Source organism: Drosophila yakuba, chromosome 3R, assembly GCF_016746365.2.
Source record: "Drosophila yakuba strain Tai18E2 chromosome 3R, Prin_Dyak_Tai18E2_2.1, whole genome shotgun sequence".
Classification (NCBI taxonomy): Eukaryota; Metazoa; Arthropoda; class Insecta; order Diptera; family Drosophilidae; genus Drosophila; species Drosophila yakuba.
Genome location: NC_052530.2, coordinates 8,070,222 through 8,084,657, shown reverse-complemented (window position 1 = coordinate 8,084,657; position 14,436 = coordinate 8,070,222). Strand labels below are relative to the sequence as shown.

The 14,436-nt window shown below is 45.8% G+C and overlaps 2 protein-coding genes across 2 annotated transcripts; both read left to right on the top strand.

Annotated features, from left to right (window-relative positions):
- Positions 1-203: 203 nt before the first annotated feature.
- Positions 204-5,195, top strand: LOC120321825 (protein kinase 4-like). The gene is made up of 2 exons (XM_039375803.1): positions 204-615; positions 3,804-5,195. Exons 1-2 carry the CDS (start codon positions 451-453, stop codon positions 3,870-3,872), a joined length of 234 nt encoding a protein of 77 aa, XP_039231737.1. The 5' UTR covers positions 204-450; the 3' UTR covers positions 3,873-5,195.
- A 182-nt stretch (positions 5,196-5,377) lies between these two features.
- LOC6535958 (homeobox protein slou) lies at positions 5,378-14,090 on the top strand. The gene is made up of 4 exons (XM_002096538.4): positions 5,378-6,920; positions 7,618-7,876; positions 12,952-13,232; positions 13,612-14,090. The coding sequence occupies exons 1-4, from the start codon at positions 5,673-5,675 to the stop codon at positions 13,825-13,827; spliced, it is 2,004 nt and encodes a 667-aa protein (XP_002096574.3). The 5' UTR covers positions 5,378-5,672; the 3' UTR covers positions 13,828-14,090.
- The last annotated feature ends 346 nt before the right edge of the window (positions 14,091-14,436 follow it).

The following is a 14,436-nucleotide window of genomic DNA, read 5'->3' as shown; positions in this document are numbered from 1 at the left end:
ACGACCCTGCTCCAAAGGAATGGACATTTTCTGCCCCCGGATGAAGTCTTCTAAAAACACAGAAAGAACGTGGGTTAAGGTACTTGTTTGGTCAAAAATGTGGCATGACTGCTAACAATACAGAAACTCTTATAAAAAAAATGTTTGATCATTGTTTTTAAGTATACATATTTAAATTTAATATTAATTTAATTTAATATTTTGTTGGTTCCTTGGTGAAATTTTTATATCCGAATTTAAAAAATGATTAATTGTGAATAATTATCTCTATTATTATTTATTCATCAAGTTACGTTTGCCCCTAGCATTGGGGCATACTCATGGGCCTCCCTTTTTTTTCCGTGTGGGAGACCCATCCTTCGTCCTTTTGGTGTCACACGCACACATACAGTGCCGCTTGGAAATCCACAGCGAGTACAGCAGACTTAATATCTAAAGCAATTTACAGTTATGAAAATAAGAGACACATCCGCAAAACGACAAGCACAGTGCGGCACCGCACGGCACCAGCAACAGCAACGGCAACAGCAACAGCCACAGCAACAAAACCAACAGCAACAAGGAGCCGCGCAAAGGACGAAGGACGAGGGAGGGCAAGAAACTTCTGCTAACGAAGTAAGTACCCTGGAGGACACTTAAGCGCGCGACCCCGGCCCAACTGGCGTCGAGCGTCATAATGTCGCCAACATTTTCCGAAATTACACACAAATGACAAAATAAAAGGTGCAAAAAGTCTGCAAAACGACCAACACAGCAGGGGAAAGCCACGCACACTTTCACACAATGCGCTCTCGCGCTCTCTGGCTCTCTCGCTCTTCGAGTGACTTCCATTTGGCGGCCATGTTGAAAAGATTCGAGTGGCCACTGATTTCACTCATTGGCTGCAGGTTGAGGGGCGTGGCCTCCAATTGGGTTTCCCTGAGCGGGAGAGCAACTGAAACATTTGACGACAAAAAAAAGTTTGTGGCAGTAAAAAATATATATGTACTTGCGTAGAGCGCTTGCGCAATGAGAGGCCAGCTTGAGAAAAGTGGGTGGCAGGATGGGTGAGTGGGTGACAGCGCAAAGTTGCGGCTGGCAAAATGAGGGTTAAATCGCGTGCATAATTTAGCAGTTCATTTCATTCATTTGAGTGCAAGTGCTCAGAGATGTGCGCTGCCTAAATGCCTTTCCGCTGCTCCAGCTCCAACTCCAGCTTCCGTTAGCGTTAGCGTTTCGTTTCCGTTTCCGCTCTGTCTCTCTTTCTCTGCATATGGGTGTGCGGGTGTGTGTGTGGGTGAGCGCTGGCGCAGTATACACCAACGTTTACCGCTACAATGACAAGCATTTATGGCAATTAACACTTTAGCTGTTTATATGCTGATGCCGCTGTTGTGGACACTTAATCGTGTCGGCCATTAGAGACGAGCGAGAATGAGAGAGAGAGAAAGATCCTCCCGACAAAAAAGGAAAATCATGCAAATCACGTTTCACGGGCTTTCCACTTTCCTGATAGCGGACTTTCTCTAGCGGACCATTTCCGTTTCCGCCTTTGCGTTTAGTGCAAATTCAATATCGTGCATAATTAATTTGCAATTAGCACGTTTCTGTTTTTGTTTTCATTCCACCAACCAACCGCCGCCTCGCGCCACCTAGAAATTTTCTAATTACGTGCACAAGCTGAATGCAAACTAGTTTTCCCGCTCCATCCGCTTTTCATCCGGCCGGTTGCCCGCCGGCATTTCGTGCGGCTGCCCACGTGCTTCGATAGCTCCTGTCCATGTCCACCGCCCATTGCCCATTGCCGATTCCCCAATGTCCAAAGCCCAATGCTCACTTCCATGCCCCTGATGATGGCCTGCGAAATGGGTTGGCATATGAAATGAGCTGCAAATTGATGGAGGAATTAGCGCAGCATATTTAATTCGTACTCGCAGCACCAACAACAACCACGGCGATTGGTCCTTGTTTGCCCAGCGAGTGCGGCGGCCAGTGAATGATGATAGGCTAATGGGCTTTTAGGTGCACATTTTTAATGCAGATTAGGCACACATTCGATTAGCCGATGGCAAGGAAAAAATCGCAGCCTAAGCGCCGTTGATTGGATCAATAATTCGTTACCTAATTTAGTGTTCTAATGGTGCTTAAAATTTCGATTTTTGGTTCAGCCTTAAACTTTTCTTGTTGCCTTTATAAATATACTTTAATATACTTCCCCTTATTGAAATAATAAGTTTTACATGCTATTTTATTAGTCGTTAGTTATTAGTTCTTAGTATTACAGTCGAGTCCCTCGACTATTGGACACCCATTACTCAGCTTATGGAAATGCAAGTGATGGATACCCTCAAGTAGGAAACCGACTGCTCTCCATGTTGGCCATGGGCGCCACTTAACTGTTTATTTATTGCTCATTGAGCGCCATTTCCTAGATGTGGGCTGAAAATATATTTACATTCAAGGAAATGTATCAACCATGTACAAAAAAACCTTTTTGCCATAACTGTGGTCGTTAGAGTGGGCGTGGCAAACCTTTAAGTCAAACTTCCACTAATCAGGACTTAATTGGATCTGTTTGCTTTATATACATTTATAGTTTATCCCTTTACAACTAGTGTAACTTTTACATATCAATTTATTTACTTATCTAGCTATAATAGCCACTAGTGGTTTGGGACATTAAAAACTATTTACAACAAAAAAGCCAAATAATTCAGCTCGAATTTCTACGCCATTAAACTTTCAAATGACCAACCGAAATCCAATCCAATGATTTATTAAATGATATACAAAAAAATTATTTGACGGCCGAAATAGACGAGCTTAGACAGTCCTGCAGCCGCCGCTTACCCCGTCTGGCTGACTAATTTATGTATTAACTTTGAACGCTCATTAGTTTAATTAGTCAAACAAATTAACGTGGGGCTTACGGCGAGTGGAGTGCAAACAACAAAATGGCCGAATAAACAGAGCAAGCGGTGAAAGTGCGGCGGGTGGAGTGAGGAAGTTGAGCGGAAGTGGAGGCCAGCTCCCTCTCACTTCATTAAATATACAAATACAATAGGACAATGGGATAGGGCTTAGGGCAGACGGCTGGAAAAACTGAGGGAAATCCTATAAACAAATTGGCAATAATTTAATTATCGCATAATTATGCAGATGACCGCGCACTTGTGCTTTTATTGCCTTTTGTCCCGAGGTCAGTGGCTCATATTATCGGCCTATCGATTTTACGATATTCCCCTTCGATCTGTCAGCCTTTTATTTGCCTTTTAATTAGTTGTAAATCTTGCACAGCCTGTTGAAAGCCAACGGGAAAAGCAAACAGAAAACAGAAAAAGGGGGCGGGCCGCCATTGCATGCACTATTTATTTTAACAAGAGCTGCTCATTTAATACTTATTTTCACTAATTAAATGGAAGAGTAAGTACATCAGAGAGAGTGAGAGAGAGAGAGAGAGAGATAGAGAGAGAGAGGGAAGGCCACATGCGACAGCAGGAGCAATTTTCCGCTTTTCCGCAGCGCAAAAAGTTTGATGTCTATGTAAACAGCGGCTTTCGTGTGTGCGTCTGGCGCATTGCCAATTTTGGCGGCCCACTCACACACTCACACACGCACACACGCACACATACACACACATGCGAGGGGTGTACATATACATATACATATGCACATGCCATAGCGTATTCCGTATACGTCGGCTGTTTGAGCGCACTTAAATAATGAATAATGACGAGACAAGCAATTAAAATAATTTGCGGTTTTACCGTGCGTATGCGCATCATTTAATTTTGCATGTAAAGAGTTAAGCACTTATTACACAGAGAGAAACGGCCCAAGCCGAAGGACGCTCCACTGGCAGGGATGGGCAACTGAGTGTGATAATGCGCTAAGTGCAGAGTGTAGAGTATGTACGAGTATACGAGATCCACGCCATCAATGGACCAATTAAAATGAGTGCCCGACGCTCTGGTGTTGGTGGTGAGCATCTTAAAACTAATTAAAACGAAAAACGGCATAACAAGCTGCTCATTAAGCATCCGAGTTCCCTTCGCCACCCCAATCTGTGGTTAATTATAGAAGGGAGAAGACGAGCCTTGCTAACGAGCGGCGAAGTAAAGCCAGTCGATATACATATGTATGTATGTATAGGAGCAGTAGCTAACACCCAACTTTCCAGCGTCGGAGTTCATTAAGCAGCGCCCGGCGTCCATTTAACGATGTCACTTATACGCCCCATTGTCCCCTCGACCAAAAAGGAAACAGGAGTAAAATCCCCAGAGCCGAGTGGCCTATCCCCCCATCCCACCATCCACCCATCGACCACCCAACCCGCCCCATTGAAGGCCACTGCTGGGATGCGTATAAACCGCAAATTGGATGCGATATTAAATCGTCTGTGCCAAAGCGCATATAAATTTTTGTTCAATTTTAAAGAATTTTCCGAGAGCGAGCAAGCGCAGAAGAAAGAGAGGAAAAAGCCCGAGAAAAGAGAGAGTGAGAGAGCTACCAATGCGGCTGTCCCCCTCGAACACATTGAGTTTTACATAGGAAGTGTCAAGGAGGAAAGCCACAAGGATGATTTTTTCGTTCTAATCATGAAAGAGAAAGAATAAATAAACCAACTAATTAGCAACATAATTACGGCCACGAAAATATTCAAAAATTCAATTAAGCTGAAGAAAGCGCAAAGCATTCATGCATAAATGACTAAGAACAAACCAGGCATGCCGAAAGCAAAGCAAAGCAAACTCAGCACACAACTGGCAAAAATATGAAATAGGAAAAAATAAAATACAACAAATAAAAGTAAGAACTGAGAGAAATGTGCAAAAAGTTGAGATCCATTTCGAAAGCACCCAACCGCATAAACAAACAAATTTTGCGCTAAATAATTTGACAATTACTCACATCCTCGAGAGGCGAAGGCAGCATGGATGGCTGCCCAGCTGGCTAGCTGGCTAGCTGTATGGCTCCATGGCTGGCCTTTGTTTCCATCGGGTGGCTATTACAGTTGAGTGAAGAACTATGTAAAACAGGACTCCTGAATCCTCTCCTCTCCTTTCCTCTCGCGCTCGCATCCTGCCGCTCTGTGGCTTAGACTTGCGACAGACCATTACATTTGCTAACGAGTGGAAGGCAAATTAAATCATTAGATGCTAGTAGAGATTAGAGCCACGGCGGGGAGGAGCCAATCCACTCAAAGAACCACTCAGCGGTGGGCGTGTAGAGCGCCGCACAGAGAGTCACTCAAAGCGAAAACCACCACCGTACCACAAAAACAGCCTCCACCACCACCATCAACACCGCCGCCACCACCGCTAGCACCAGAAGCAAAAGCAGGAGCAGCAGCAGCATCAGCATTTAGCTGTTGACTTGCCACAGGCACACAACACTGCACATCTGTTGGATTAACAACTCGGAGAAATCGGAAACAACCCTCATCATTACGCTTCTGGCTCTTGAGCGTGTGAGTCGTCGCGCGCGGATTACGCCAAGGATAATCGGACGTTGGACGACGGCAGCAGCGGCAGCACAGCAGCGTCCACCTCGGATATTGGCATCTCCGGATTCAGTCGATTGGCTGCCCTCAAGGTGACAAGACACGCAACGCGCAGTGAACAACACTCAGTGAACTCGAACTCTCAGTGAACGCCCAGTGCATCCAAGACAATATACCCAAAGACCGAAAAATGGTCATGTTGCAATCGCCGGCGCAAAAGGCCAGCGATAGTGCGTCAGCCCAAAACACAGCCGTCGGTGGTCTGATGAGTCCCAACTCGAACCCGGACTCGCCCAAGTCCAACACCTCTCCGGATGTGGCGACTGTGGACAGTGTGGTGTCCGGCGCAGGAGGTGGCACCACTCCGCCAGCGGCCAAGATACCCAAGTTCATCATCAGCGCCAATGGCTCAGCAGTGGCGGGCAAACAGGAGCAGGAACTGAGGTACTCCCTCGAACGGCTAAAGCAAATGAGTAGTGATTCGGGCAGCTTGCTCAGCCGCTTGAGTCCCTTGCAGGAGGACTCCCAGGACAAGGAGAAGCCCAATCACAACAACAACAGCAGTCTAACTAACCACAACGCAATCAGCAATCCACGTCGCTCGCAATCGCCTCCAGCTTCGGTGGGATCCGTGAACTTCTCCTCCCCAGCCCAGCAGCGAAAGCTCCTGGAACTGAATGCCGTTCGGCACTTGGCAAGGCCGGAGCCACTGCAGCATCCACATGCGGCCCTGCTGCAGCAGCATCCCCACTTGCTGCAGAACCCGCAGTTCCTGGCCGCCGCCCAGCAGCACATGCACCACCACCAGCATCACCAGCACCCAGTCCATCCGCACTCGCATCAGCATCCACATCCTCATCCGCATCCGCATCCGCATCCCCATCCGCATCCACATCCGTCGGCGGTCTTCCATTTGAGGGCTCCCAGCAGCAGCAGCACCGCCCCACCCTCTCCGGCCACCTCGCCCCTGTCGCCGCCCACTTCCCCGGCCTTGCATTCCGACCAGCAGATGAGCCCACCCATTGCCCCACCCCAAAATCCGCCACATTCCTCGCAGCCACCACAGCAGCAGCAGCAGCAGCAGCAGCAGGTTGCCGCACCATCGGACATGGATCTCGAGCGGATCAAGCTGGTGGCTGCGGTAGCAGCCCGCACCACTCAAGCTTCCAGCACCTCCGCCTTGGCGTCCGTTTCGAACTCCGTGTCCAACGCCAGCACCTCCATCTCCAACTCCAGCTCTGGATCGCCCAGTGGCCGGGACTTGAGCGACTACGGATTCCGAATACAGCTGGGCGGCCTGGCGGCGGCGGCAGCTGCTGCGGCGGCCACTTCGCGGCAGATTGCGGCAGCCACATACGCGAGGAGCGACTCCAGTGAGGAGCTCAACGTCGATGGAAACGACGAGGACAGCAACGATGGATCGCACAGCACGCCGTCGGTAAGAACTCAAGACATAAGGGTACTGAGTGCGAAAGATTTCGAAAATTCATGTAGAAAGGGTTTAGATTGAGTGCTTTTTGCGTTACGATTTGGGTGCGCGAAATTTGTAAAATGTTATAAAATGGATTGATGAGAATAATAGTTCTAAAATGAAGGGTTTTAGCGAATATGCGAAAACGTAAATACCAAATTTAATTCGGTTGTGTTAGTAGATTTTATTAGCTAATTGCTAATTGGCTTATAAATATTAATTTTATGTTCTGCTCAATTAACTTTTTTAAGAGATTTTGCATTCGCGTATTTGACACAATTAACACTTGGTTGAGAAAGAACTTATTTTGTACAGTTTTTAACTTGATTGAAACCATATTGAAATCGGTTTTTTACTTTTTTTCAATCACATTTTTGTACGTTTCATTATTATATATCTCCTATAACAAAAGAAGTAAGCTATTTTTGAGCGATTACTGGCCATACTGGCCATTTGCCACTGATTGTTAGTTGCTGCTATAATCCAAATAATGTCTTGTCCCACCTTACATTTTTGGAACCACCCATTTTCACAAGCTAGAAAGTTGATCAAAACAACATTCGTAGTACTTACATGTAGCATTTGAATATAGCTGGCATATAAAGCAGTGATCTCATATCTTACTCTAACCCTTTACTCTCCTTAATATCCATTATCCTTGTAGGTCTGCCCAGTTGATCTGACGCGATCGGTGAACAGCAATGCCACGGCGAATCCGAGCTCGGCCTCCACGAGTGCCTCCAGTGAACGAGATGCCGCCACAAAGCGGCTGGCCTTTTCCGTGGAGAACATCCTAGATCCGAACAAGTTCACGGGCAACAAGCTGCCAAGTGTTCCTTTCGGCCATCCGAGGCAGTGGAGCTACGAGAGGGACGAGGAAATGCAGGAGCGATTGGATGACGATCAGAGCGAGGATATGTCTGGTGAGTAAGGATATTCATTTCGCAACTGACTTAGACCCCGACCCCCACATCCTGTGAGTCCACAACCACTTTGATGGTTAGCTGTCTGATTTGATTGAAATCGGAGGAAATTCAGGGCACGCCGACATGGCACGTTCCCCCGAGTGACTCTGTGCAACATTCCGTGTTCGAGTACTCGTCCAATGAAATGAGGATGGGCAGGACACCTGCAAACAGCTCTGCTTCCCATCCGCATCTTCCTTTTTTTGTGTGCCCGGGATTCCGGTGGGGGGCTTAAGGCACATGTTATATTTATACTGCTGCTTGTATCGTTTTTGTGTATGTTTTGATTTTGAATTTGCCTTTAGTTCTGCCAGCAGCACCCTCGAAAGCTGGGACTCTGCCATTTCAAAGTTCCTGGGATTTTTCGTGTTGCCTGCTTTCCGGCACAAGTCACGTAGTTACGGGTGTGTTGGTGCTTGGGTGGTGTGTTTATGTTGGCCATGAAAGCATTTATATTTTGCGTATATTCAATAGCAAACAAATGCGCAAATGCCAGAGCAACCAAATCCAAAAAAAAAAAAACAAAACAAAAAAAGAAAGGATCTCCGATTTGTGAGGCTGGCACTCTGCGTTTTTCCAACGCAAACTTGTTTAGACCAAAAAAGCTGCACTCATATCCAATAAGGATTTTCAATAGAATTGCTTTTAATTGATTGATTGATGTTTTAATTGGGGAAAAGCCATTGCTAGCTGGGAAGCTAAATTCTCTTTTTCACTCACTCACTCTCTGTTTCCCCCCTTCCAACTGTTTGTCTTGCTGCGGATCAGGTTTCGGGTTCCCAATGATTTTTTCGATGCCTTTGCTGCCTTTTTTCCTTCGATGGCTGGCTAAAATTTTGCTGAAAATTAATTGATTTTCATGCTTGGCTCGTTGCAAAGAAATTGCTCAAATAAAAATTTGCAAATTTGATTGAAGTTGTTGTGGGCGGGGGGCACGGCGATACCATCGCTAAGCCACTGGCCAAAGCTCCAAAAATTGCAAAAAGAAAGTAAATGCTTATGGGGTTTTGGCTGATGGAGCTTAAGTTCAAATGCTATGTGGCTTGTTTGAACGCTGCTCATGATCTGATTATAAAACGAGTTGATGACTTGGCAAACAGGCTTGGAATCAATGGGAAATTATATTAATATGATCGCGTTTCCACCATTCGGTATGCATTACTTTGGAAATTATTCATTAAAACTTTACTCGAAGGTTTTTACTTTTTGAGAAGTTTAACAGATAAGCAAACATATACTGTTAATCAGGGTATTTCTCGCCAAGATGAGTTAACATGTTTAAATAATTTTAAATTATACTCGTAATGTGTTGCTTAACCTTGTTTCTCTAAATAAATAAAAGTATCTCAGAAAGGTAACCAACAATTCCTTTGAAAAGAGTGAGAGCAATTCTCTAGCAATTGACACGTAGGAATTTGTTTAAGTTGAAAATATTTAAACACTCGAGGCTCGATTGCAATCCGATCGGCTGCAATAACCCATTCTCTTTGGTCTCTTTGAAGCTTCCGTATTTGTGTTTATCCAAGAAGCAATGTTCAATTTATATTGCCAATTAATTAACCTGTTTTAAGCCGCCGCACTACGACTGCTCTTAATGGGCAATTCGTTAAGCGCTTATGTTGAAAATTATAAACACGGAAAATGGCGTTTCGCTGACTATGGTGGAATAGCCATTCACATCGCAGCCACATTCGCATTCGCATCAACATCCACATCATTATCAACGACACATTATCGGCCATTTCGGACTGTCGGCTTTGCTGTTTGCGCATTTGTGTTTGTGTTAATAAAACACAATTAACTTCATCAATGGCGGGCGAGGGCTGCGAACATAACTGCTAATAAAACCGACTCAATGGCCGCGCCAACGACCCCATGAAAGGGGGTTGAGATGTGGATGTGTAGGTGGAGGTGTAGAGCCTGGATGTGCAGTGGAGTGCTGGTGGGCACTGAAATGGAGGCAGACAGTCGACAGTCGACAGTCAGGCGGGGCAACTTTGCCACGATAATGATGTTGGAAATGATTATGTGGCTGCCAGTTTACAGCAACCCCAAGGCAGCATACTCACTCACTCACAAACACAGACAGAAGACATATAGACAGACAGTGTGTGTGTGCATCACGCATACGCACTGTTTGCCGGCTGGCATTCAACGACTGTTGCTTGGTGTTGCTGTAGTCATTAATTAGCAAGGTACTTAATTACCGCACATTCATTAGGCGCTTCAATGGAGCTGTCGCATATACACAGAGGGAGAGAGAGAGATTCAAACACCCACCTCCAACCCCCTGCTTTACGTTGTTCTGGGAGGAGGTGTTAATGCCTTCGCATCGGTTTAGATTAGCGTAATTATGCGGCTCTTTGTCATTGCGATTAATTAGATTTTATGTCACCAGGACACTCGCTCCTTTCGCATTTAACTTGGGGCATCTGCAGCTGGTTAATAATTCACAAATATTACGCATACGCCGGGGCTAACTGCAATTCTCGAAGGAGCCATTCATTGCGTTTCAGGCGCAGCAATTTGCATTTCATTTAAATTGGAAAGCGTAAAACTAACAACACGAGCTAGGCACACTTGCAACAATAAAGCCACATATTGTCTGCATAATCCAGATAGCCAGAAAAGCAACTGAAATGCGCCCCAAAAGTCATATGAAAAAACAAGCGATAACCGGACTGAAGTGGGGAGGGGGCGGCAAAATCCGGGGGTGGCCGACATTTAAATGTGGGCGGTACAGGAATGGAGGATGGAGCACTAACACACAGGCCGTACAACCAACCCCGAAACAAAAATGTAAAATGGCTGCGAAAAACTTTTATTCTTTTTCAGCACTCCATTTGGCGCTCCTTCTTGCTCGCTCTCTTGCGCTCTCTCTCTCTCTCTCTCGTGCGCTTTTATGGGCGACAGGACTCGGGGGAGTCCTGTGTCTGAGTCTGTATGTCAATGTGTGTAACGCCGAGCTCCATTTCGCCTTCTTGCAGTTGCCGTAAAGTCAAGTTAAGCGACAATTTCCAGAGCCAGGGAGCTCGGCCCGGTTTTACGAGTATATCCGTCCATCAGCCACTCATTTATTATTTTATGAAAATGGCAAAATGAGACGACAAATGCTCCCCGGGGTCGCATTGGCCAGGCGGATGCGATTACAATGATTGCCCAAGCACAAAGAGCTTCAAATTTATAAGCCATTTCAAGCGAGCCCCCGTGTGTGTGGGCTAAATTATGCGCCAGTTTGTGGTAATTAACACTCGGATTTCATAATTAAGTTTAAATTGTATGTTGTAATTTCAGCTACCCTCTGTCCTTCTTCCCTTTGCAAATTTCACTCCCCTTGTGAGTGCCTCGCTTTCAGTCTCCTTGTCTCCGCAATATCATCAGCATTGCTTATGAAGTGCTTTCGTCATAATTATAATTAACAGCAGCCATTTTGATAATGGCAGACACCAGACAGATAAGAATTTCGTAATGATTCTGGCTTTTATGGGCATTCAGCTTAAATTATGCACCAGTTGGATCGATTTAATCGAGAAATGCTCTTTTAAATGAGGTGGATTAAAACTGTTGTGTTTATATAAAGGAACTGGGTTATTAAAGTATAAAGTTATGATAATTAAATGACAATAATCCAGCCCGGGTGTCTAGTATTCAAGTACAACAAGATGGGGTTCTTGTTGTTCTTGTACCAAGAAGTTATTCAATTTAAGCTTGAGGATAATCATAGAAATCATAGAAAGTAAAGGAAAATTTGCATCCACATAATATTCAGATTACCCTACGCAAATATGCATAATCCTTTCAGTTTAATTAAACGTCAGCACAAATATTGAACGTGGTCCGACGGGCTTTCCCCATCTTCCACCCCCCCCAAGTACCAGACATCACGCATACGCCACGTTGCAGCGCTCAGTTGAATGGTCAGCGTAATTAGGCGCCATGGCTCGTCCTGCAAAATTGTGGTTGCAACGCTTATTAGCAGCTCTGGCTTTTTCGCCTCCCCTCCCGACATTCCCGACTTTCCCGACATTCTCGTCTGCCCTTTGAACTTTCCCCATTTGTTTGGCAGCGCATTAAGCGCGTCTGGCTGGCTGTCGATTTTCGCCGTTGGTTTTCGGGGCTGTTAATTCAATTGACTCAAACCCATTGTGGTCAGGGCCAGTCGTCGACTCGAATCGGTTAGATTTTGATGGGGCTGGCGGGCATCTAATGTGCCATTAATGCATATCAAAGTGCCTGCAAACACTCCACAGCCCATTACCAGCGGTAAATGGTAGTGTGCCCACACTGCGGATGTCTCGAAATTCGTTAAATATTAAATGAAGCGTTCACGTTAATTTTCGGTTTAATTGCCGGCCAGTCTGCGGTGCACTCTTAGGCACTACCTCACTCGCTACTCTGCGCCCTCTAATTTCATGCAAACACGGCCAATCATGTTGGCCAATTAGCAGTGCCATCGCGAGCATCCTTGACGGAGGGTTGACACTTTCGCCCGGCTGAATCGATTCCGCAGCTTTGAAAGGGGTTCACCGCAAAATTGCCCTACGCCCGCAGAGAAATTTGTTAACAAGCGAAGTTCTTAGCGGCTTACAATATTTTCGGTTACCGAATTTGGCTTACTATTGCATAATATGACGCAATCAGAGCGGCAAAAAGGTATTGCCGTAATTGGTAACTGATATTTCGGTGAAAGGCACACCCCACGGACACAGTTGGCCAGTTGGCCAGTTGGCGAGCTGCCTTAATTGAATTTTGATTGTCGAATCATGGCAATCGACGGAGCCAGACACTCCGCCCTCGGAAAATTGCGGACTGGTCATCCGGTCATCCGGCAGTCACATGTGCGCCAACATGTGCCGAAAAATTCCAATTAATCGAACAATGATGCGGTGGCCGAGGTGATTGATTTCCGTTTGCCAATCCCCCAGGACATTGCCATTTGTCTGTGATGGATGGTCCTACCCTGTTGACTTATGCAAAAAGAGAAACGCAGAACACGCAGAACTGAAGACCCAATCTCCTCTTTTTTCTTGCAGCCCAGGATCTGAATGACATGGATCAGGACGATATGTGCGACGATGGCAGCGATATCGACGATCCCAGCAGCGAGACAGACTCCAAGAAGGGAGGCAGTCGTAATGGGGATGGAAAATCCGGCGGTGGCGGCGGCGGAGGTGGTTCAAAGCCTCGACGAGCTCGCACCGCCTTCACATACGAGCAACTAGTTTCCCTGGAGAACAAGTTCAAGACCACCCGATATCTCAGCGTCTGCGAGCGGCTGAACTTGGCCCTCAGCTTGAGCCTGACGGAGACGCAGGTGAGCAATGCTTATATACTTTAGTATAGAGAGTCGAAAAATCTAAAAAATATAGGTATATTTAGGCAAATGTTAGATGAAGCGAAGCCTAGAATTTGTTTTGTAGTGTAATTCTGAACATTACGATTGAATAAAAACAAAAGAAACGCTCCTAAAAAGTTGATGCAGTAGTTATAGGTTCACGCCTTTACATTTTTTTAAAAGTAGTTGAATTAAAATATCTGTTATTATAAAGGATGTTTTTAAAGTCTTCACTGCAATGTGTCCATCCACCAGGTAGTCACATACACATTTCTTCTAAATTGTATATTACAATTTAGAACTAGAATATGAAGTTGAATCTTTTTCAACAATGCCATTTCCCATCATGCTTTTCCAGGTTAAAATCTGGTTCCAGAACCGCCGCACCAAGTGGAAGAAGCAGAACCCCGGCATGGACGTGAACTCCCCCACCATTCCCCCGCCCGGCGGCGGCTCCTTCGGACCGGGGGCGTATGCCAGCGGACTCCTGTACTCGCACGCGGTGCCCTACCCGCCCTACGGTCCCTACTTCCACCCCCTGGGCGCCCACCACCTCAGCCACTCGCACTCATAAAATTGCAAGATGCAACAGCGATTGTTGCAACTGTTCGAAAAGCGAGGCAGGACGGAGGCGGGAGGGGCAGGTCCTGCGGCCGGAAGTGGATCAGTGGGTAAACCACTGGTGGATCCCAAGGATAAACTGTAAATGTCAAACTGCTTTAAGTGTGTGTTTAGTGTTCGGCCAGAGATTTGTTTTGGTACTTCGATTCCTCTGATTATCCGCTGTATATAGTTTTTGTAAAATATACCTAATATGCTAGTGCTTAGAACCTCGAATGCCATATCTAGATTTAAATTATACAATTACCTGTAGCGTTTAAGTGGCAAGCAAAATCAAAAAGAGCAAACAAAAAATTGCATAAATGTCAAGTGAAAAATAAACATTTTGAAAACTACCCAGAGCGAATGTGCATATATGTTTACTCAAATATCGGATGATCGCCTTTGGGGGGTGCGAGGACACAGAAGCGATGAGTGTGTGTGTGTATCGTGTGAAATGGCAGGACAACAAAGCTAAGTCAAGTGTAAAATTTTAAATTTGCTTCTCATTTGCCATGAGGGGCTCAGGCGGCACTCAGATACCCAGCTACTCGCACCCAGCCACTCAATTATGTGGCAAACG

Coding starts and splice junctions, on each gene's coding strand:
- LOC120321825 (XM_039375803.1), top strand. CDS start 451: ATGAAAATAAGAGACACATCCGCAAAACGACAAGCACAGTGCGGCACC. Junction 616..3,803: donor AAGAAACTTCTGCTAACGAA/GTAAGTACCCTG, acceptor CTTATTACACAG/AGAGAAACGGCCCAAGCCGA.
- LOC6535958 (XM_002096538.4), top strand. CDS start 5,673: ATGGTCATGTTGCAATCGCCGGCGCAAAAGGCCAGCGATAGTGCGTCA. Junction 7,877..12,951: donor TCAGAGCGAGGATATGTCTG/GTGAGTAAGGAT, acceptor TTTTTCTTGCAG/CCCAGGATCTGAATGACATG. Junction 13,233..13,611: donor TGAGCCTGACGGAGACGCAG/GTGAGCAATGCT, acceptor ATGCTTTTCCAG/GTTAAAATCTGGTTCCAGAA.